This window comes from Notamacropus eugenii, chromosome 6 (genome assembly GCF_028372415.1).
Source record: "Notamacropus eugenii isolate mMacEug1 chromosome 6, mMacEug1.pri_v2, whole genome shotgun sequence".
Lineage (NCBI taxonomy): Eukaryota > Metazoa > Chordata > Mammalia > Diprotodontia > Macropodidae > Notamacropus > Notamacropus eugenii.
The window spans coordinates 196,655,945-196,679,210 of record NC_092877.1 but is presented as its reverse complement, the minus strand read 5'-3'; the positions used below and the strand labels follow the sequence as shown (position 1 = coordinate 196,679,210).

The 23,266-nt window shown below is 34.3% G+C and overlaps 1 protein-coding gene across 1 annotated transcript in view; it reads right to left on the bottom strand.

The window, feature by feature from the left end:
* Window positions 1-1,379: 1,379 nt before the first annotated feature.
* The window catches only part of IL1RL1 (interleukin 1 receptor like 1), a 58,142-nt gene continuing 36,255 nt past the window's right edge, over window positions 1,380-23,266 (bottom strand). The window contains exons 8-13 of the mRNA XM_072621725.1: window positions 21,330-21,401; window positions 17,753-17,894; window positions 17,486-17,622; window positions 11,603-11,749; window positions 8,534-8,701; window positions 1,380-5,021 (exon numbers count right to left, since the gene is read on the bottom strand). Of these exons, the coding sequence (XP_072477826.1) occupies window positions 4,672-5,021; window positions 8,534-8,701; window positions 11,603-11,749; window positions 17,486-17,622; window positions 17,753-17,894; window positions 21,330-21,401 (1,016 nt within the window). The 3' untranslated portion in view covers window positions 1,380-4,671. The remainder of the gene's footprint in view (window positions 5,022-8,533; window positions 8,702-11,602; window positions 11,750-17,485; window positions 17,623-17,752; window positions 17,895-21,329; window positions 21,402-23,266) is intronic.

Here is a 23,266-nt window from a genome sequence, read left to right as displayed (position 1 = left end):
AAAAACTAAACTTTAAAAGGACAACAAAATCCTCCTTACTTACATCACAATATGTTCCAAATGTATACTTGACCTAAAACAAAAAGATTATACTACCTTAAAACTTAGAGGAAAATGGGTAGAGGTAATGTTCAATTCTTAACTATTAGGAAGCAATGAAAAATAAAATAGAGAATTTTATTACATGAAATTGAAGGACTTTTGTATGAACAAAATCAGTGCATCATATGTAAGAAAGGAAGTTTTCAAGAACAAAATCCTCACACCAAATATTTCTGATAGGAGTATAAAATCTAAAATTTCTAGGGATTAATACAAATAAATCAGACCATGATTCATTCCTCAGTGAATAAAGAGATGAATAAATAATTCTCAAAAGATTTGCTAACTATTAACGAATATTTCAAGGCTTGTATCAAATCACTAATAATAAAATAAATCTCGATCAACATAATTCTGAAGTTTCAGCTCACAATCAGCAAATTTCAAAAGATGACAAAAGAGGAACAATTAATATTGGAAGGGCTATGGGAAGACAGGAACAGTCTCCACTGTTGGTAGACGTGTCACTTGGTTCAATCATTCTGACAAAGCAATTTGAAATTTTGCTAAAAATGGAAATGTAAACTGCATGCATCAGATTGTCATTAGTAATTGGGTAATTCAAAAGAAAGATTGAGGTAGAGCTAAGTATGATGTGATTCTAAAAAGCAAAATGATGCAGAAAAAGGTAAAAAGAGTAATTATTTCATACAAATGAAGCATGAGAGGAAGAATTTATGTAGAGGAATCAGATGGGGAAAGAGGACTGGTAATGCTGCAACCCTAGTCACCTTAGATCTGTGAAAGAGAGAACAACATTTACATTTATATACAAAATTTATAATTATATACATTATATACATGTATGTACATGTATACATGTATATATAAATTATATACATAATTTATAAATTTATAAGTAAGAGGGTGAAGGAAGAGCATAAGGGGAGAGTGTGTAGATTAATTGGAATAGGTTAAAGAGGAGATAACATACATATCTAGAAGGGTATAAAAATTTTCTAAATTGAGAGAGAAAGGAGAAGGCAAGGGGATAGGATGGAGGGAGTGGATAAGGGAGAGATTCTTGCAGGAGGGGTAGGTTAATTAATAGGAGGACAAGGTAGTGGGCAAAAGTAAGTCAGAGGAGTGAGGAGGAATAAGGTAAATAGGGTGAAAAGGAGAGTGAGGAAAAATAAGAATATACAAGTAATTATAGTTTGAAATGTGAATGGGATGAATTTACCCATAAAATGGAAATTGATAGCAGATTAAAAACTTGAATTTGACAATATGTTGCTTTCAGGAAAGGCTATAATAATGAGATATACAAACAAATGTAAAATAAAGGTCAGGAGTAGAATTTATTATGTAAAAATAGCAGAGGTGATTATCTTAATCTCAAAGGGAAACATTTAGTTAGATTTAATCAAAAGAGAAAAATATGGAAATTGTCAGTCATTTTATTCAACATGGTTTAGAACATTTAAAATAACTAGACAACATAAAAAACCTGAGAGTATACCTGCCAAAACAGGCACAGGAACTATATGAATATAAACACAAAACACGTTTTATACAAAAAAAGTTAGATATTAATGGAGTAATATTTATTGTTCATGGGTAGGCAAAGCCAATGTAATAAAAAATGTTAATTTTATCTAACTAATCTATATATGTAATGATAAATCAATTCAATTACAAAAACAAAATATCTGAGTTAGAAAAAAATAATAACAGCATTCATTTAGAAGAGCAGAGGGTCAGGAACTTCAAGGAAAAGATGTGAAGGAACCAAATTCAGCAGTATCAGATCTTAAACCATGTAATAAGTTGAGAGCATTATTAAAGTGTAAAATGAATAATTCTGATTATTTTAAATTACAATATTCTTGTATAAATTGAATCTATGCAGGTATGAATAGAAGAAATGCAGAAAATTGGGAGGGGGCTTTCATAGATGATCTCTCAGATAGAATATGCTTGGGTTGGAATATTACTGTGTTGTAGGAAATAATGAACCGATTGATTTAGAAAAACATGGAAAGAGTTGGACATATGAAGGAAGATGTTATTCACCTTCAAAGAAACAGATGACAAGTGGAAATAAGCATAGTATAGTCTTACACATATGTGTATGAGTTTATATGTGTATATGTTTGCATGTTTTTTATCCATATCCATATATTCCCATGTTTAATTGTAGCCTTCTTGGGGTGGGTGATGTGGAATAAAGTAAAAAGTGCACAATAAAAAACAAAAGAAAAAGTACTACAAAGTAAAGAAAAGTTGGACAGCTTTGAAAGCAATGTGTAGTATTTATTATATAGGTTTTCTTGAAATGGAAATTGATTGCTTTAAATTGAATCCTTTCTTATGTTTTGCTGTGTACAAGGCAATGTTTTTCTTTTCTTTTTTTATCTTGTATTTACATTTAAAATGAAATTTGAAATTAAATAAAAATATGAAAGAGATGTTGTTCTGTTGTGTTTGATTCTTTGTGATGCTGTAGGGTTTTTTGTTTGTTTTGAAAGGATATCCAGGTGTTTTGCCATTTCCTTCTGTAGTGGATTAAGGGAACTGGAAGATAAGTGATTTGCCCTGGGTCATTATCACTTAGCTAGCGAATGCCTGAGGTTGAATTTGAATTAAGATCTATCCTGATTCCAGGTCCAGTGCTCTTATCCACTGTGCCACCTGACCCTTAGGTATCATCCAGTTCAAAATTCTTAACTTTTTCTGCATATTATGGACTCCTTTGCCAGTCTTGTAATGCTTATCAATCCTTTCTCAAAACAATGCATAAAATAAAATACATAGGATTGCAAGGGAAACCTATTATATTTAAATACAGTTACATATTTTTTTCTCTTAAATTCATGGACCCCAGGTTAAGAACCCTTGGTCTAGTTCACCTACTTCCTTTTATAGTTAAGGCAACTTAGATTCAGTAAATGAAGACATTTTATATGAGGATATTATTTCAAGAATGAGAAAGGATGGCTAGAGTAGTCCCAATGACAAACTGTAACTACTTCCCAATTTTGCACAACAGCCTGACTTGAAAGTCTTGAAGCTGTGTCTCTTCTCCTCATAGTACCTTCTTAGGAGTCATAGAATCATAGATTGAGAACTGGAAGAGGCCTCAGAGTCTTTATGATCTAATCCCTCATTTTATGAGTGTGGAAACTGAGGCCCCAAAAAGTTAAATGACTTCGTCAACAGTATAGATGGTGTTCAAATCCAAGTACTCCAACTTCAAACCCACTATCTTGAAGGCACTGGTCTGTTTTGGAAAGATCACTGGATGAGGAGTCAAAAGTCCTAGGTTCTAGTCCCAGCTCAGTCCTCCTTTATCTATCAGATCTTGAGCAAGTAACAAGCTCTATGGGACCCATTTCTCTCATCTTGAGGACATTAATACTTGCCTTGCCTATGTCACAGAGCTCAAATAAGAAAATATATATGAAACTACTTTTAAAATTATGAGCACATTATATACAAAGAAATTATTATGCACATCTTATTATTTCTCCACATTATCAGGGGATATTTTCTTTTTAAATGTATGTCTATATAGGCAGCTAGATAGCACAGTGGATAGAGCACTAGATCTAGAGTCAGGAAGACCAAAGCATATATTATATTTCAGGTGCTTACCAGCTCTGTGATCCTGAACAATATGCTTAACCTCTGTCTGCCTCAGTTACCTCATCTATTACATGGGAATAATAATAGCATCTACCTGTAAGAGTTGTTTCAAGGATGAAAAGAGATACTTTTTGTAAAGAACCTTGAAAACTTTAAAGTGCTATTAAAAATGCTAGATTTTATGATTAAATGTGGATTTTTTCCAACAGTAACATAGGAATAACAATATTTGTTCATGCGAATGTTATAGGGAGAAGTAAAATGCCTTGGGGACTGTGGGGTAGGAATAGAAACCTTTTTATCATTGAAAAATATGAGAAGAGATTTGATATTAAAGGTGAAAAACCTGAATTCTGTATTTGGATAAAATTTTCAATATGAAGATTACAAAATAAAACAAATATGTGACTTCTTTGAATTGTTTTCTCAGTTTATGTACTCTTCATGGAAAGAAAATATTCACTAAAGTTTTGTCATCTAGGTTAAGGCCAAATATTCATTAAGGTCTCTTTGTATGAAAGTATTCTAGGAAGTGCTCCTTGATCACTGATGAAAATCTAACCCTTAACATATTACTCTAGTTTTTTTCTGAATGTGGATTGTGGTGACTAGGGATGTGTGCAGGTAGAACAAGATTTGGGAGTGGGAAGGAGAGAAGGTTTCCCTCATAAACAACTTGGGTTTTGGAGTAGGACAAAAGAAGGAAGTAAACCAAAGTGAGAAACTTTCTGAGCCATTTGTACTAACTAGAAAGTAGAACAGGGAAATTAGTTACCAAAGGAAGAGTTCTTAAAGTATTTATTGCCTTTAAATTCTTGCTTACTGCCATCTCTCTGTCCCCATCCTCTAGGTCAAATACCAAGTTACCCTGAAAATTAAAAAAAAAAAAAAGAATCTAAAGACACATTAGATATGAAAGCAAACTCTTTTTTGAGGGGGGTCAACAGAAGTTTAGGAAAGCCAACAATAATGTCCTGGTCTTCATGTGCTGCTGTGCAGTGGATCTAAGGACTTTCTTTTTGTTGGCATCAGATATTGTATATGCTTCCAGAAGCTGGAATTAGATGATCGGTTGTTGGTGACATGGTTTCCTTTCCACTTAATAGTACCTTGCTTTTTAATAATATGCTTGAGAGAATCAGGCAGTTCTCTGGTGTTAGCAGTTGTCTCTATTTCAATAAGGATTACCTTGGAGTCATTCAGCATCAAAGCACAATGTAAAGCAACCTCTTGCTCATAGGCAAATTCCTCACCATGCTCCACCTGGGGATTCAATATGATAATTTGCCTTCGACTCTTCTGTATGCATTTTACCAATTCACTGGCTGCATCTATTAACAAAGGAGAGAAATTACATTTTTTATGCTTCCTTTGCTAGTTTGAAAAGTTCAAGAGATATAATTTCTGGGTGATTTAACCATTTTACTAACAAGAATAGCATGTTGGTTCATATAAAAAGGTCAGTGGCTCTCTTGAATGCCCAAGACCCCTCATGCTGGTAAACTCAAAGTTTACATGCTTTTGAAAGAGTAGATGTTCTTGAGGGTGGAAATCAATTCTGATTAGTTAATAATTAATGAGAAAATTAAAGTTAGAATGAGATATGGGCTCCTTCTAATGAGGGTCTTAAGGTAAATGATTTGGATCACCCAAGACTTGCTCAAAGGGACATTAATTTCCATAAAACCTATCTGACAAACGGGAGAATCAACATTTTCCCAGACCTGTCTGAGTAAACACAGTAAGTAAGAATCCATCAGCCTAAACTCAGAATTTATTTTATTGTCTGATTAAATCTTAGCCTGAATAAGTCTTTACCTAAGATTTCCCACACTGGTTGATTTCTGGGTGAGGAAGTAGAAAAACCTTGGTCCTGATTATTTATTTATTATTTATATTTTATTTATATAAATTTATATATTTCTACATGTTATTTATATAAATTTATATATATATATTATATATATAAATAAAATTATTTATTAACACAAGAAAGAAATAATCATTTCTCTCAGTGCCTGCTGAGCATAAGAACTTAAGAAATTCTCATCATAGTAGTTCTACTATTTGACGAAGATGTCATGACTACAGGTTCAGTTCATTAATCCTGAAGAATAAAGAACAACAGAAAAGAGAATATTACCCTTCTACCAAACTTTTCTGTTTTCCTATTCTCCCAGCCCCTAAATTGAGGCACTCATATATGTGATTTCATTGGCTTCATCGAAGATATATCAGTATCAGTGGAATATTCCTGACTCTGTGCCCAAGGCTTTATCAACTACACCAAACTGCCTTTCTAGATCTTTTCTATGGTTCTTTCTAGTTCAAAAGCTATTATTCTGTTATATGCCAACTCTTTCTATGAACAACCACATGTAATCTTAAAATTCCCATATTTCTTCATGGTATAGTAGATAGAAAGCTGAGCTTGAAGCTAGGATACACCTGGGAACATTTCGAATAAGAGCTGCCCTGATCCAGGACAGATGACTGAAGAAAAATGCTGATAATATTGGAATTAGATTCAGAGGATCAGTCCCTGTTTCCATCACTTACTATATTGCAAGCTCCTTGAGGGGAGGGACTATCTTTTACTTTTTTTTTGTATTCTCAACATTTAGCACAGTGTATGGCATGCAGTAGGTACTTAATAAATGTTTGTTGATTGAGTTCTAGTCCTGTGACTTTGGGATATTCCTTCAATTGTGTATGGTTTAAATTGAAGAAAGATCTATTCAGGAAGGACTAAGGAGCATACATTTTAAAGGATATTTTTAATTATCCTGTATTTAATTTTCTTTTTTACAATATCCAGTAAGGAATTACTGCAGATAATTTTTTAAATAAATTTATTATATTTTCAATTCATGAAACAAAACGAGCATTTCTATAACAGTACAGCCAAGATGATGGAGGGAGAGTTAAAAATCTTTCCGCCACTTGATAGGTCTCAGGTGGGGCTATTGAGGGACGCTGGATTGAGGGAGGCTTGTTTCCTATGAATGCCCATATCTTTCACTGATTGCTCATGAGGCACTGGGTCATGAGGGGTCATGCCCTCTGCCTCTGAAAAGAGTACATATACTGTGAGGGGAAGTTTTTTTTTGGGGCTCGCTTTTGGAAGAAGGTTCGTGTGCCAGATGAGACTCTGGAAAGCCGTTAAGCAGCCCCCCAGCTTTGACAACCCAGATGTTGGTGCTTCCCTCTCTGGTAACTATGTATGAATTTATGTATGTAATGGCCGGACAATTGGAAGCCTACCTCTTGGTTCCTGTATGTTGAATGCAATTAAAATGATTATTGATCCCTCAAAAGTTGCCTTTCCTTTTATAAATGCAGATCTAAGAACCTGTGATAGCAGCCCCCTCCCACCCCCATTTGTGTCAGGGTGCTTACTAATACAGACGATTGCACGTGAAACTGCAAATCTACCATGCATGACTTGCTATTCCCTCCAAATGTACAACAAACTTACCATGTAACCCCACCCCCTATCGCAGAGATAGCTACTATTAGACATAAATAGGCATATGTATCTGTATGTGTGTGTATGTGTAAAATTATTTTATACCTACTTCTATTTATCTTTTATTTTTCCCTCTGGATGTAGATAGCATCTTTCTTCATAAGTCCTTTATCTTTAGCTTGTATATTTTTATAGTCAAAATGACTTAGTTATTCAGTCAGTCTTAATACAATATTCCTAGTATTGTCTATGATGTCCTAATGGTTCTGTTCAGATATTTAAAATTATTCTCATATTACATCCACATGCTGTCCCCCACTAAAATCCTACTTGGGTAGCATAGTGGATAGAGCAGTGACCCTGGAGTCAGGAGGACCTGTGTTCAAATTTGACCTCAGACACTTACTAGCTTTGTGAACCTGGAAAAATGAGAACACCAATTGCCTAAACAAAAAAGAAAATCCTACTTGGATAACTTTTTATGATAAGTGGGTGACCTCGGGCTCTTGAAAGCTGTTAGTGTAGTACCAGCTGACCATTAGGTCCTTCCAAGCTGAAAAAGGTTACAAGTGCCAGATGATGATAGATTATATGCTTGTCATGCACAGACAAACTTTATTAAGTTTAGATAGAATTATCACTAGAAGAATGGCCACAGCAACTCATGAAACTGTTTACTAAGACCTAGAATTGAGGGTAAGGATTATTTCCTTTTTGTCTTCATATCTCTAGCACCTACTGCAATATCAAGGACAATTAGTTTACTGGTTGATTCAAAGAAGAAACAATTATACCAATGAATCATAGACTGACTAGGTATAAAATTGTTATATTTGGGATGTACCTAAAGACAGTGCAGTTTTAAGTTATTAAAGCTTAAAACTGCACCAAAGACTTTGGAGACATCTTTATTGTAATTTCTGGCAATTTTATCATAAAAATTGACATAGCATTCTAGTTCACCAGTCTGCCAACAAACTTGTATTCCCCACTTGAAATTCCAAGTGTGACTTCAAATCTTCAGGATAACACTAGGGAATTTCAATGCTTTCCTAGTATTTGTGGTAGAAAGAATAAGGAGCAGAAAATGAGGGGATATGTGTGTAGTCAGGTATTGTCAAACTTCAACTTTTCAGGGAGGCTAAAATTTGATGTTTCTGAAACTTCGTAAGTGATTGAGCTGTGGAGAACAAGGTATAGAAGAAATTGTGCTCCAGGGTGCAGAAGTCGTGACATAGATCTAAGCTCTGAGCTTCAGTGACTGGCCTATCTTGTTCAGTTATCCATCAACAAGGAATGAGAGGAGATAAGCATTCCTATTTGGCATCCTATGATAATAAAAGTGAACTGTTGCAATATAATTAAAAGTCTCACCTTCTCCAGGCAGAAGGTCTCTTCCATAGATACATAAGCTATATCCACATTTCTTTTCAAGAACTTCAGGCATAATATGGTGAACAAAATATTCCATGGAATTAGCACTCTCAGTTCTGTTTTTGTAGTTTCTGGGATAGATGACATAAGCATCATATATCTTTCCATCTGAAAGCAAAAGCACATCAAAATTCTATTAATGTGCTTAAATGGTTATTTGACTCTCAGAGAGAGAAAGGGAGACAGAGACATGGGTGGGTGTGGATATGTGTACATGCATGTACATATATGTATCTGTGTTCACCAGTTGTTTTGTGGCTATACATGAGTGTTTTCGACCCCACAAAAATGTTAGGCATGAAACTATCGCAGCTATTTGCTGCTTAAAATCTGTTAACCACAGATTTCTCTCTCTCTCTCTTTTTTTTTTTAGTATCTCCAACTAAATAGAATAGATACAGAGTCAAGAGTGTGGTCTGTTTGAGGTAAGCCAGACTGAGTCATATGATTTTTTATCAGCATTTTCTATTCAGTTCACAAGTATTTATCAATCAATGACTTTGATATGAATTCAGATCTTCCTGATTTAAAGTCCAGCTCTTTAGCCTCAGTACCTAGTTGCCTATGAACATACGTATTTATATACTTCTATGTGTGGAAGAGTGAACTCCACCACATGCTCATCATTTTGTTAGGTCTATGGAGAATACAAAAAAAGAGAATAAAGATGGGACTTTGGCCTTCAAAGAATTTTAATCAATCAGACAACCAACAAGTATTTAATATTCATTATGATATAATTTAAGAGGAAAAAATAACACAAGGAGTAGTAAATAATTAAATATGAAACTATATAGTATTAATTACTCTTGTTAGTAGAAAATAATAAAATTATGGATAAATAAATTCCAGGGGGAGTCTTTTTGATCAATAAGATCAAACTACCCAATTGTAATTGAGTTCATAGAAAGTAAATTTGCTAATGTAAATTTCCACCTTTCCTTTTCTTTATTTTCTCTCTGGTAGTTATGCCCTTGAAAATGTAAAAAAAAAAAAAAAAGAAAAAGACAACAGCAAGAAATAGGAGGAGGCCTGTAACGGTTTGCTAAATGAATAGATTACATGGTTGAATCTAACATACATCTAGCCTAAATTAATTGACCTTATTTGTTTGAAGTGGCCCAAGGAATAGAGTGCTGGGTCTGAAGTCAGGGAAACTCATCTTCCTGAGTTCGAATCTGGTCTCAAATACTTACTAGCTGTGTGAACCTGGTGAGGAAAGGGAAACCATGAAGAAATAGTTGAGAGACAGCGTTTAGCTTGATGTCAGGAAAATCTTCCTAACGGTTACTGCTGTCCAAAAGTATAACGCAATGTGCAAAACCAGGAATGCTAAGATGGGGTTGGATTTTATCTTGTAGGCTCTAGGGTGGTTATTGTTTGCTGGCTGGTTGGTGGTGGGGAGTTGTTTGCTTTTTGAGCATGTCTAGATGGCTATTTGTTGTAGGAGGTATTCTTTATCAGGTATGGGTTGGACTGGATTGTCTCTAAGGTCCTTTCCAACTCAGATTCTATGAATTTCTACATGAGTATTGTTGCTAGGATTTAAACATTTGGAGGCTTTCAAAGCATTTTATCTGTGTTGTTTAATTTGATACAACAGTTTTGTAAGGTAAGTTTTATTACTGTTTTCATTTTACAGATGAGGAAACCAAGACAGAAAGAAGTTAATTGACTTGTTGTAATGTTAATTAGAATTAAAGAACTTCTCTGCCCATTAATAGGTCTCAGATCCCTTTTGTTAATTTCTAATGAGGCACTGGGTCACAAGGGTCATGCCTTCTGACGCTGAAAAGTGTATGTGTGTGTGTGTGCATATATATATATGTGTGTATGTGTGTATATATGTACGTATGCTTGTGTGTATACATAAACGCATACATACATACATACATGTATATATATATGCTCTGAGGTGAGGTTTGACTTTGGGATTTACTCTATGGAAGAAGCTTCATGTGCCAGATGAGACTCTGGGTAGCCGTTAAGGACCCTCATCCACCCCCCAAACCCCCAGTTTTGAAAACTCGCATGGTTCTTCTCTCTCTGGTAACTATGTATGTATGTAATGGTCAGATAGTTGGATCTGTCTGTTGATCTGTGATGTATGCATTGCTTATGGTCAGAGTTAGAAGCCCTGTCTGTTAGTCTGTATTTCTCTGCTTGTATTTCCTCTATTAGTGCATGTAACTAAAGTAGATTATTAACCCCTCAAAAATCACTTTCCTTTTAGAAAAGCAGAACTAAGAACCTATAGAGCAGGCCCTCCCATGTGTGCTGGGGTCCTTGCTGCTACACTTGTTCAAAGTCACACAGCTAGTACATGTGTAGCAGAATGTGAATGTGGGTCTTTCTGAGTCACAGTCCAAAACTCTAACCTTTACACTACCTAGCTGCCATTGGCTATGTATACATATATACATATGTGTGGACATGCATGAAATTGCTATTAACAGATATATTAAATCTGCCAATTCACTGTTTATATGTGGGCAGTGGACACACAAACAAAATCTGTATTCATTTTTAACATCATAGTGTTTTGCTAATATTAACAATAATAATTATCATTTAGATAGTTTTCAAGACTTGCAAAGCACTTTACAAATATTTTCTCATTATATCTTCATATGTATGTATATATGTGTGTATATATGTATATTTGCGTGTGTGTGTGTGTGTGTATGGATATATCCTGGGAGTCATATTTCGCAGTTTCTTAAGCAGCTCTGAAATTGGACCAGTTTCTGAAAATGAGAGTCTCAGTAGCAAATTTTTATAAATCTAATTGCAGAGATATTAAAGTTTTGGAAAATAGTCTCAGCTTGGAGACTGGTCTGACTATACCTCAGCATAATTCACCAGCAGTATATTCATTATTAAAATATTAACAACATACAACAGCATTTTAACTGAGTTAATAAAGGAGCCATAGATTAAGAATCTGAAAATAATATATATCTTCTATGAAAAAGTTCCAAAAAAAGAAATTTTAAACTTAATACTCACCATCTCTGAATTTAAAAGGTCCAGCTATCTCTTGCCATAGCAGAATCAAATCAATCCAGAATACTTTTACTATTATTGTTAATGTAATAATTAGGATTAACAATGTGCTAAATCCTGCAAGTATGTAGTAGGTGCTTTGTTGACGAGCTAATTTGGAAAAAAAGTGGGGAGAGAAGAGATAAAGAAGGAAGAAAAAATGTTATAATTAAAGCAAAGTAGGATGAATAGTGTGACATTAAAAGAAAGTTTCAACTGAAATTTGGTCTTTACTTGCAATAATATATTTATTATTTTTCAGAATTTTCATGACCTATATTAGTGTCAGTTAATATAATCATTTGTGGCGCCATGTATAAGATCTTGTATTAGATACTAGCAAGAGCAGAAGCTGCAAAGGAATGTTGAGACATTTAGAATCCAGATGATAAGATAAAATAGCTCTATATGAAAAAGTAACAAATTTAACAAAAGTAAGTATTTAACGAAAGCCAAACATGTAAATAAATCTTTGACTGTTGGATTCTCTCATTGCCCCTACTGCTGTCTAGTTTCTCTTTCCCTTTTCAGGCTCACTATCCCTTTTAGTTTCAGTCCTTATATCACCTCCTAGATAGATGATGGCAGCAGTCTCCAAATTACATTAAAAGGTAAGAGATCTCTCTGGTCTGGAAATAACTTACTAGCTAGATGATGGATGGATAGATAGGTAGATAATACATGAATTGCTTAATAAGTGCTAGGCACTGTTTGAAGAGATAAGGATATAAATAATAGGCAAAACAGCCCCTCTACTCATGTAACATATCCTAATAGAGGAAAACAAAACCTAAAGAGAAGGAAGGCAGAGGGGGGAAAAAGAAAATGGTACCTAACTGACAGCAAGTTAGGAGGAGAAATCCAGAGAGTTCAGTCCAGATGAAAGTATGCAGTATAGCTGGGCTCCTTCCTAAAATAGTGGTCTCAAGTAGGTGGGAGGTTTTACAGTGAGGTAAGAGACAGAGATGGTCAGCTAGGTGGTGCAGTGTATAGAGTGTTGGGCCTGGAGTCAAGAAGGCTCATCTTCCTGAGTTCAAATCTAACCTCAGACATTAACTGGACTATTACCCTGGGCAAGTCTCTTAACCCTGTTTGCTTCAGTTCCTGATCTGTAAAATGAGCTGGGGAAGGAAATGGCAAACCATTCTAGTATCTTTACCAAAAACAAATGACAACAAAAAAACCCAAATGGGGTCATGAAGAGTCAGACATGACTGAAAGAAATGTACAACAGCAAAAAAGAGAAGATGGGCAAAAGAATACTTACTAGCTGTATGAACCTGAGCAAGTCACTTAAACCTGTTCACATCAATTCCTTACCCATAAAATGAGCTAGAGAAGGAAATAGCAAACCACTCCAGCATCTTTGCCAAGGAAACTCCAAATAGTGTCAGAATGTCAGACTTCACTGGCAAAGCTGCACCACAACATCATAGGAGGCTGGAGAGCATGCCTTACAAGGGATTCATTGTAGGAACTGGGAAATGGCAAACCATTCCAGTATCTTTACCAAAAATAAACAGCAACAACAATAAAAAAAACCCAAATGGGGTCACGAAGAATCAGACATGACTGAAAGAAATGAACCACAGCAAAAAAGAGAAAAGATGTGTAGAGGAATTAGAAAAGTCTAGAGGGAAGTGAATTAGGGAAGTCTAGAGTGTTTAATATAAGGAAAGCTTTAATATAATGATAATGACATTATATAGCACATTAAGGTTTGCAAAGCTCTTTTAACATATTAAAACATATAATCCTCACAAAAACTGTATGAGGTAGGTACTATAATTGTTGTTTCCTCCTTTTTATAGTTGAGGAAACACAGGGTCAGAAAACTAAAGATACTTGTCCAAGATCACACATCTTGTAAATGTTAGATGCAGGATTCAAATCCAGATATTACTGACTTCTTTAGAGGCAAGTTTCAAATCGAAGTTTTGCTGGCTCTTGTATAATACTTTTCTGAGAGCAATATATCACATTTTAATGTAAGATTTGAGGTGGGTTTTAAAGGATGGCTAGATTTCAGAGTGGTAGAATGAAGAACTTTCAAATAGGGGATAATGGAGTAGATAAAAGTAGAAAGACAGAAATGGATGAGACATATTTGGGGGGATAAAGAATAACTTAGCTTAGCAAGAGTGAAGGTTTTGTTCTGGGAAAATGTTTGGACAAGTAGAATATGGTCAGATCATGAAGGACCAGGAATGCCAGACTAGGAGGCCAGATTTCTAAGCTGTAGGTGGTCATTGAAGTTTGGTTTGTTTTTATGTTGGGTTTGTTTTGTTTGGTTTTTTTTTTTGGTTGGTTGGTTGCTTTTTGAGCAAGGGAGTAACATAAGGAAGAAAGAAAACATTGGCCAAAGAACAATTAGTTCATTAATTATTATGGCACTGTTCAAGATGACTTCATCAAAAAACAAAAGATATATTTTCAAATGCTACTTAATAATGCTGATGAGACACACCAAGTTTATCTCACTATTTCTTTCTAATTAAGCATCTTAACAAATGGTAATTAACAACTACCATGAGGCCATTTTCTTCTGTATTTGGTTCTCTCCCAAACACCTCAAGTCTTTGCATTCCTATTCTATCTTTGCCTCATACGTTCCCTCTCTTCCTTCAAGGTAGAGCTCAACCATCATCTTTTAAAAGAAATCTTTCCTGATTTCCTCCAACTATTAGTCCCCTCCCTCTGAAACTACTCTGGATTTCACTCATATGTGTATGTATTTATGTATGTGTGTATATACACACACACACACACACATACACACTTCTCACAAAGAGTAAACTCATTACCCTAGGAAATCGATCTTGCTATCACAGAAATTATTAGGTGATTAGGTTAACAAGAAGTTGATAGAGACTTAGAAGAAGCTAGTTCCTAAGAATACTGACTTGTAATATTTCCTGGAGTGGTTGTCATGCAAAATGCCAGGCTTTCATGGGAAGATGTGCTCTTGAAGAAAACACAATGGAAGAGGTAGCCATGACCTATGTCACTCTTCATGACAGTTCAACTAACTTCCCTACCAAAAGAATCAAATACTAAATGACAATTCACATTTACATGGTGTTTTCAGGTCTTTAGGAGAGTTGCCTTCTCCACAATAGCCCTGTTCAGTGAGAAATATTATAATCTCTAATTTTATAAGTAAATACATTAAGACTGAGGCAAGAAGTGGCTTTCTTGTCATCAACTGGTGGTCCTTAGAGACAAAGTTTAAATACCAGGACTCCAATTCCAAGCAACACCCTTTCCACTGATGGTACCTGCCTCCTGGATCCTCATATCACTGTTTTCCCCATTAAAAGAGGCAACATCAGGTAATACTCTCTCACCCCATGTTTTACCTCTTTCCTGTTCCCAAACCAATATAACCAAGCAATCAATTAAGTTGCTCAAAAAGGTGAGGAAGTAACCTGTTTTTAAAGAATGATTGGCATTTTAAAATTGGCATTTAAAAATTATTTGCTTCTATCTTTCTAATATTTCTTTGAATGACAAATAATGTGAGTATTAATGAACTTTGTTTCTAAAATGCGGATAATAATAGCACCTACCTCCCAGGGTTGTTGTGAAGTTAGAATGAGATAATATTTGCAAAGTACTTCACAAACACTAAAGTAATATTTAAATACTTATATATAAATGCTATTAAACTACATATGTTATGTATATACAATACAAAACTACATATACAAATATTAAACAGATGAAATATTAAAACAATATATTTTATAATGTTTACTTTTTTAAAAAGGAAACTATGATTTTTGCAATTTCTTTCCTCCTAGGATTAAAGTATTTCAATAGAGAATAAAACTTCAAGTCACTAGGTTTTTATTTAATACACACAGCTATCAAAGTAGAGTGTATCACTTGCTCACAAAGAAAAACATAAAATACAGAGAATACAGACCAGGCAGCATATAGTTAAAAAAGACACCACCTAAAGGCAATGTCAATGCACAGATAACTAGAAAGTCTTTGTCAAACAATGTGAGAGTTCATCTAAAGATCAATTTCCAGCCTCCTGACAGGAAAACATCTGAGTAACCTTTGTATACACATGTGATGGTTTAAACCTATCTTTTAATATATGGCTTCCAAAGTTCATAACTCCCCCCCACCATTCCCATAACCATGAAGCTACCAAATGGAATGACATGGGTGAAATATATAATAATGATGCTCAGAGTCTGTTAATAAACAGCCTATCCCCAGATTCACATGAAATAATCAAAGTAAGAAATCTTGTTAGTCCTATGTAATGAAAATGAGGAAGATAACTTAGTAAGTAATGGTGACTTTGTCTTGTGCCCCGGTTATGTGTGAAGGCAGATTTCCTATTTGAAAAAAAATAACACAGAAATAGCAAGGTCACACTTCAGAGGCTAACTTTCTATCCACTACAGCCAAGTTACCCCTCATAATGTGACTCTAGAGAAGTCACTTACACTCTCAGTACCATATAAAATTATATATGGCAGAGAAGGTATTGTATCCATTCATAAAAAATGTCTCTTCGGTGGGAGTTACCTACTTTAGAGGATCAAACACATGAATCACATTGCCCCCCCCCATTAGATTAAAATATAATTGGGAAATATTTAACAAAATAAATAAAAATACAATAGAATACAATTTGTGGTTTTTAAAATAAATGTGACTTAAAATAAATAGAACATTGGTTTTCTAAATCAATATCCAGCCTTTAGGGATACTTATTTTGTTTCTTTGTAATCATTTAGTGTTTCCCCTTTCTATTTTAGTCTGACACTAATGTCCTACATCAATGAAATCATAGGTTCAGAACCACCACACCCCCAAATAAGTAAAGTCACATCAGACTCAGGAAGAAATGTGCTGAAAAAAGATTTGATTTCATATTTTCAAATATAATTCATGCTACATTACTACCCTAAAACTTGATAATGGGGAGCAAAATCCCAGAGAGGCTATTAACAATTTATTATTTCTAATTTTTATAAAATACTAATTCCACTTAATAAAACTAAATAGAAAATTTGCTATCATGAAAATATCACAGTACTTATACATAATAATATACATGTATACATAATAATATAAGTATACATAATATAAGTGTATACGAAGAATTAAGAAATAGGCAGCTTGAAGTAATGAAGTGGGAACTACCCTAGCACTCAGAAAGACCTAGATTCAAGTCTAGTTTCTGGAACACAATATCTAATCCTAGGCAAATAATTTAACTTCTCAGTGTTTCAGAAAACTGATATTTTAAGCTGTATTGTAAGCATTGATTTACATTGGCAGTGAGGATTTCCTCACTAAGAGTTCCCTATGCCAAAGATATTTCAAGTCTAGACAGATCCCTCCATCCCCTGTCCCTCATATCATCTATATCCTCAGTACATATAGGATGTGGTAACCATAAATATCATAATACAGTGATTTGGTTAATTTAATTCAATAAATATTTGTGTCTACTCTCTGAGGAACTGTTATTCACAACAATATTTTAAATGAGATATACTTAATAGGATCACTAATCTAGAGTTAATAAGAATCTTCAAGGTCATTTAATTCAAACATCTCCATTTTATAGATAAGTAGATGCATGTAATATTGTTCAGTAACCTGGGTCATAGGAAAGCCACGTTATCAAAGCTTCGTGGGATCAGTTATATCACATCCACCCTGCAGTCAAGTAAATGAACACAGCTTGTCCCAATGAGGGACTTAAACCAACCTTGTTCCCCAGGGCTAGACAACAGAAGAAATAAAAATGTATGAGAAAACATCCAAAAATATCATTAAAACTTCCACGGACACATCAATAGACTTTCTTCTTACTTGTTTTAATTCTGATTTGTAAGCTGTGTTCTTTCACTCCGTGCTCATTCAAGGCCCAGCAATAAAATTCCAAGGACAGGTCTTCTCTCTTCAGGTTAGCTATTCTTAAAGTGACAGTTTTGCAGTATAAAGGCTCGCTAGACCCAAGAAACCAAATTGTTACCATTACTAGTTATTCTGTAGGTTGTAAAATTCATGAAAGGAAAAAAATATATGTATATATAAATATATATATATATATATATATTTAAGCCCAACTAATATTACTTTGTTGCTTTGTTTTCCTCGTGAAATCGAGAATTTTTGATGCAATTGATAGTGTCCTTTTCTTTAATACACCATCCGACTTTATTTATCATCTGTAAGCCTTTTCCTAAACACGCTTTACATGGTATAGTCACATTAGTTCCTAGACAGAAATGAAAAAAAAACCATTATTGATATGTTCTTTCTTTTTTAAATTTTAACACATCTTAAAACAAACAAACTTTTATTTTCTCTCCCACTTTCCCCTTCCGCACAAAGGAGGGAAGAAAAACACAACACATGTTAACAAATATGCATAGCCAAATGTGTTTAATAGTGTGTGCAGAGCCCATATCAGATTACATGCTCTCTTGGGGATGCAGGGGGAGAAAATTTAAAACTTATGGAAGTGAATGTTGAAAACTGAAAATAAATAAATATTTAAATAAAAAAATAGCATTATTGAAATGTAAAAAAATACAAGTATGCAGGGTCAGTTATTTGTACAAAAATATTTATAGCAGATTTTTTTTGTGGTGGTTAAGAGTTGGAAATCAAGGGGATGCCCATTAATTGAGGAATGGCTAAAAAAGCTGTGATATATGACTGTGGTAGAATATAATTGTGCTACAAGAAATGACAAGCAGGATGATTTCAGAAAAACCTGGAAAGACTTACATGAACTGATGTAAAGCGAAGTAAATGGAACCCGGAGATGATTGTACACAGTAACAGTGGTATTGTACAATGAAGAACTGTGAATTACTTAGCCATTCTTGACAATACAATGATCCAAGAAAATCCAAAGGACTAATGATGAAGCATACTATCTGCCTTCAGAATGATATTATTTGAATACAATTTTTAAAAATTTTTTTCTTTCTTGTTTCTTATTCTTTTATTCAAGTCTTCTTGTACAAAATGATTAATATGAAAATGTTTTAGATGATTGCACATGTTTAACATATATCTGATTGCTTACCATCTCAAAGAGAGGGGAGGAGAGTGAAAAGGGGATAGAATTTGAAATTCAAAACTTTTAAAAATTGTTTTGACATATAATTAGGGGAAATAATATACGTGTGTGTATATATATATGTGTATGTATGTATGTGTGTATATATATGTATATATGTGTGTGTGTGTGTGTGTGTGTGTGTGTGTGTGTGGCTTTACTCTGATCACCTCTCACAATGTAGCTAACATTCTTTAATCCTGGTACTCTGGAATCATGGCAGACTATTGCGTTGATCAAAGTTACTGTCTTTTGACAGTAACAATTTTGAAATTGTTCATTTTTCCAATAATGTTATTGTATAAATTAGATTCATTCTGTTCACTTTATTTTGTATCACTTCATAGAAGGCTTGTCAAGTTTCACTGATGCTATCTGTTTTGTCATTTTCAATGATGTAATAGTCTTCCATTATTTTCATATACCTTGATACTTTTTAGCCATTTTCCAATTGATGGATATTCCCTTGTTTTCAGTTCTTTGCCACCACAAAATGGGATTGCTACAAACTTTTTCTCATATGGGTCCTTATCTTCTTTCCTTGATTTCTTTGAGGGTATAGACCTACTAATGATATTTCTAGGTCAAAGGGTGTGCACAGCTTAGTGTCTTTGGGGTCATAGTTCCAAATTGTTTATCAGAGTGGCTGGACCAATTCACAGTTTCACCAAGAATATATTAATATGCCTTTTTAAATATCTTTCTACAGAAAAAAAGGTAGTGTGGGAGGGACAGTGTAAAAAGCACTAAATCAAGAGTCAGAAAAACTAGGTCCTAGTCCTGCATTTGGTACTAATTCCCTTTTGTAACATTAGGCAAATCATTCTATTTCTTTGGCCTCAGTCTCCTCAATTGTAAATATATAGGTATACAAAATAGGTATAAAAATCAAACATTTACTGATAATAAATCATAGAGAAACTTATTTTAAAACTATTCTGTTATACATATAATTTTATCATTTATTAAAGATGAAATCAAATTTGTGTACTAATGAGATGGATGTGCTTAATTACTTTTACATAAAGAATTAAACCTTGGCAGAATGTTTGATACTGCAGGACATGGATCATCTTCAAAGTTTTTCAGAGTCAGTTGATATTTTGATTTTATAATTTTCAATTTTGATAAAGCCACTTTGCATAAATATGTAATTCCAAAATGACAGAAGCATGTTTAGGGGATTTCAGAAATTGCTGAAAATTCTGTCCTAATCCCAAACCAAAATTCATTTACTGATTTTGTATGTACACTAAAAACACTGCAGTTCATAACATACAAAAGTCTCGAATCTGAGCTGGAAGTTTCTGGCAGCCTTCATTGATGTTGCCTGGTGTGATGGCATGTCATGTCTTCAGAGCCAAGGCTGCAGTGAAGTTCTGCAATGTAAGTGCTGCCAAAAGTACCTTGCATTTGTCATGTGTTTAATTTTGAATTAATTTTTGGTTATTACATATTCATAAACTTTTTATAGATGCCAAATTTTTCACAACCTACACATTCAGTTCCTCAACCCCATATGGGGTTGCAAATCCACAGTTTAAGAAGTGCTGGACTAGAACAGGGTTGGTAAATAGCCTTCAAGCTAAGAAAGGGTTTAATCTTCTGAAATAAAGTTTTATTGAATTTAAAATTTATTATGAAGGGCACAGCTTCCAAGAATAGGGAGGTTATAGTGTTTCTGTATCTCTTCATTGTTGTTATATTGTTTCATTTGTGTCCAACTATACATGAATCAATTTGGAGTTCTCTTGGCAAAGATACTGGAGTGGTTTGCCATTTCCTTCTCCAGTTCATTTTATAGATGAGGAAACTGAGGCAAACAGAGTAAAGTGACTTGTCCAGGGTCACACAGTTAGTAAGTATCTGATGCTGGATTTGAACTCAGATCTTCCATAAGACTATGAATTCTCAGTATAGTCCTCTTTCTGCTACCACTGGCACCAAATTTACCTCATTTCAAATTTGTAAAAATCTTTTAAAAGTCATGTCATCTGCAGAAATTCCCTTTAACTTTCATTACTTACCCTGACACTATCCACAATTCCAGCTGCAACCTCCATTGGACAGTGTAGCATGTCAAAAGATGACTTGCCTACAACAAATACATTTAGAAACTCCACCCACCCATCCACAAATACAGATTCCTTGAAAACCAAACCATTAGCAAGGAGCAGAAACATGTGATAGGTATCTTCTACAGCTCCGTCAAATTTTCTTTTCTGAGAACCACTTGATTCCTTTTGTATCCCATTAGAACATGAGCTGCTTGAGAGTAGGGACTAATTACTTTTCTATTTGTAGTTTCTAGCACATAGCAGCGTACTTTGCACATAAATTTCTTTTTTTCCAATTGATTCATTAATTCATTTGGAGTCACATGGACTAAAACTTATTTTCATGCTGGACCAAGTGACATCAAGGAAATGTTCTGAAATTTCCCAGATCTCCAATCCATGAGATGCTGTTACGGCCTAATCCCTACTAGAGCAATTGTGAGGACCCTGACTAGTAACCTAGAAGTTATGAAACATCATCCCCAATCTTCCAATCCACCATGATGATATTTGAAGAAATTCTTACCAAGCCCCACTTCTAACATGTGATGGTACACAGGGGAAGTAATTTCTGGAAGCATGGAGTAATTACCTTCACCTTAAAAGTAAAGGAAAAGAAAATATTGAGCGTTAGTTGAGTTAGGAACTTCAAGTTCAGATTCTGAGTTATTATTTATTTACAGGATGTTCTTTGATAGAATCAGAGAAAACTAGGGAAACATAATGGAATAATCCCCATCACAAATCAGTGATTCTTCTGAATTACTCACATCATTCCATCAATGTGCTGGATATCTGAAAGAGAAAAGTCATTCCTTCCAGTATAAGAAATTTTGGTTTCATTACCTTTCAAATTACACAGACTTAGTGCTAGTCATGTGAATTCTAGGACTGAATCTAGAAATTTATAAAGAGCACTTACAAAAGCATTAATGGAGATTTTATGTAATGGCTTAAAGAAATTTTAGCCAGAGGTCTCCAATGTTTGTTTCATTTTAAGGGTTTTGTTTGTTTGGTTTGGTGAACTTGTGATTTTATCCCTATAGGAAATTTCTAGCATGGAACTCCGCAGCTCTCCTATTTTAATTGTTTGACCATAACCAAGGTATTCCTCCTCTCTAGAATTTGTTCTCATTATCTGCTAAATGGAAGTGTTAAATTAGATGGTTTTTAAGGCCCTTTTCATGTTGAAATTCTATGATCTACTGACACACATTGACAACATCTCAGCAACTTAGAGTTTTGCAGGAATTATTTGGTACTCTGAAAGATTAATTAACTTGCTCAATGTCCCACTGACAATATGTCTCATAGATGGAACTTGAAAGCAAGTCTTTCCAATACCAAGGAAGTTAGCTAGGTGGTATAGTGGATGGAACACTGGGCCTGGATTTAAGAAAACTTTAGTTAAAGTCTGAATTCACACATTAACTGTGTGATGTTGGTCAATTTAGCTAACCTCCCTCAGTTTCTTCAACTGTAAAATTGAATAATAATGGCTCCTACCTCCCACAGTTGTGTAAAACACTTGGCACAGTGCTTTGGCTATAATAGGCACTAAATAAGTGCTTGTTACCTGCCCTGTCTCCTTTCTAAGGTGAGTTCTGTATTCATAATACCCTTTTACTTTCATTTAAAGAAATGGCAAAGGTGATATGATTTAAGCTTATAGACCATACTATATTAGTAAATCTCATCTTCTTAGAACTCATGATAATCTGTCATTTGTTTCATAGATTGACCTCCTCTTCATTCCCCTTGAAAATTCTATATGGGTATGTATTTAAGAATTAAAAGTAAATTTTTAAAAAATTCATTGTGATCATCATTTGGTGTTGTTGAGTCATTTTTGCCATTTCTGACTCTCCATTACCCCATTTAGGGTTTCCTTGTAAAGATACTGGTTATCCATTTTCTGTTCCAGCTGACTTTACAGATGAGGAATGAGGGCAACAGGGTTAAGAGATTTGCCCAAAGTCACACAGTTAGTAAGTGTCTGAGGCTAAATTTGACCTTGAGTCCTACTGACTGTGGAACTGACACTCTATTCACTGCACCACCAAATTGTGTTGCTTCCTCACAGATAACCTCTCCTTGACCCTGATGTACTTTCAGACAACCATCATTTCTTTCATACCTTTCATTGCCACACTTCTAGAGAGAATTCTCAGCACTCTATTTCAATGCCCTTACTACAACCACTCAAGCCTCAGCTTCCTACAATTGAGCTCTTTACCCTATCACTGCAGTGGAACTTCTCTTAAAGTCACTAATGGTTTCCTTACCACAAAAGTCAAGGGAATCTTTCATTATTAATCATTTTTGTTTTTGTTTTTTACCTTAATAAAGTATTTGATATTATTTATCACTCCATCCCATTCTTATTATCTTTCCTTTGGAATCTAGGATACAGCACTGGATTAATTTTCATCTCTTCTGATCCTTCCTTCTAAATTTTCATTG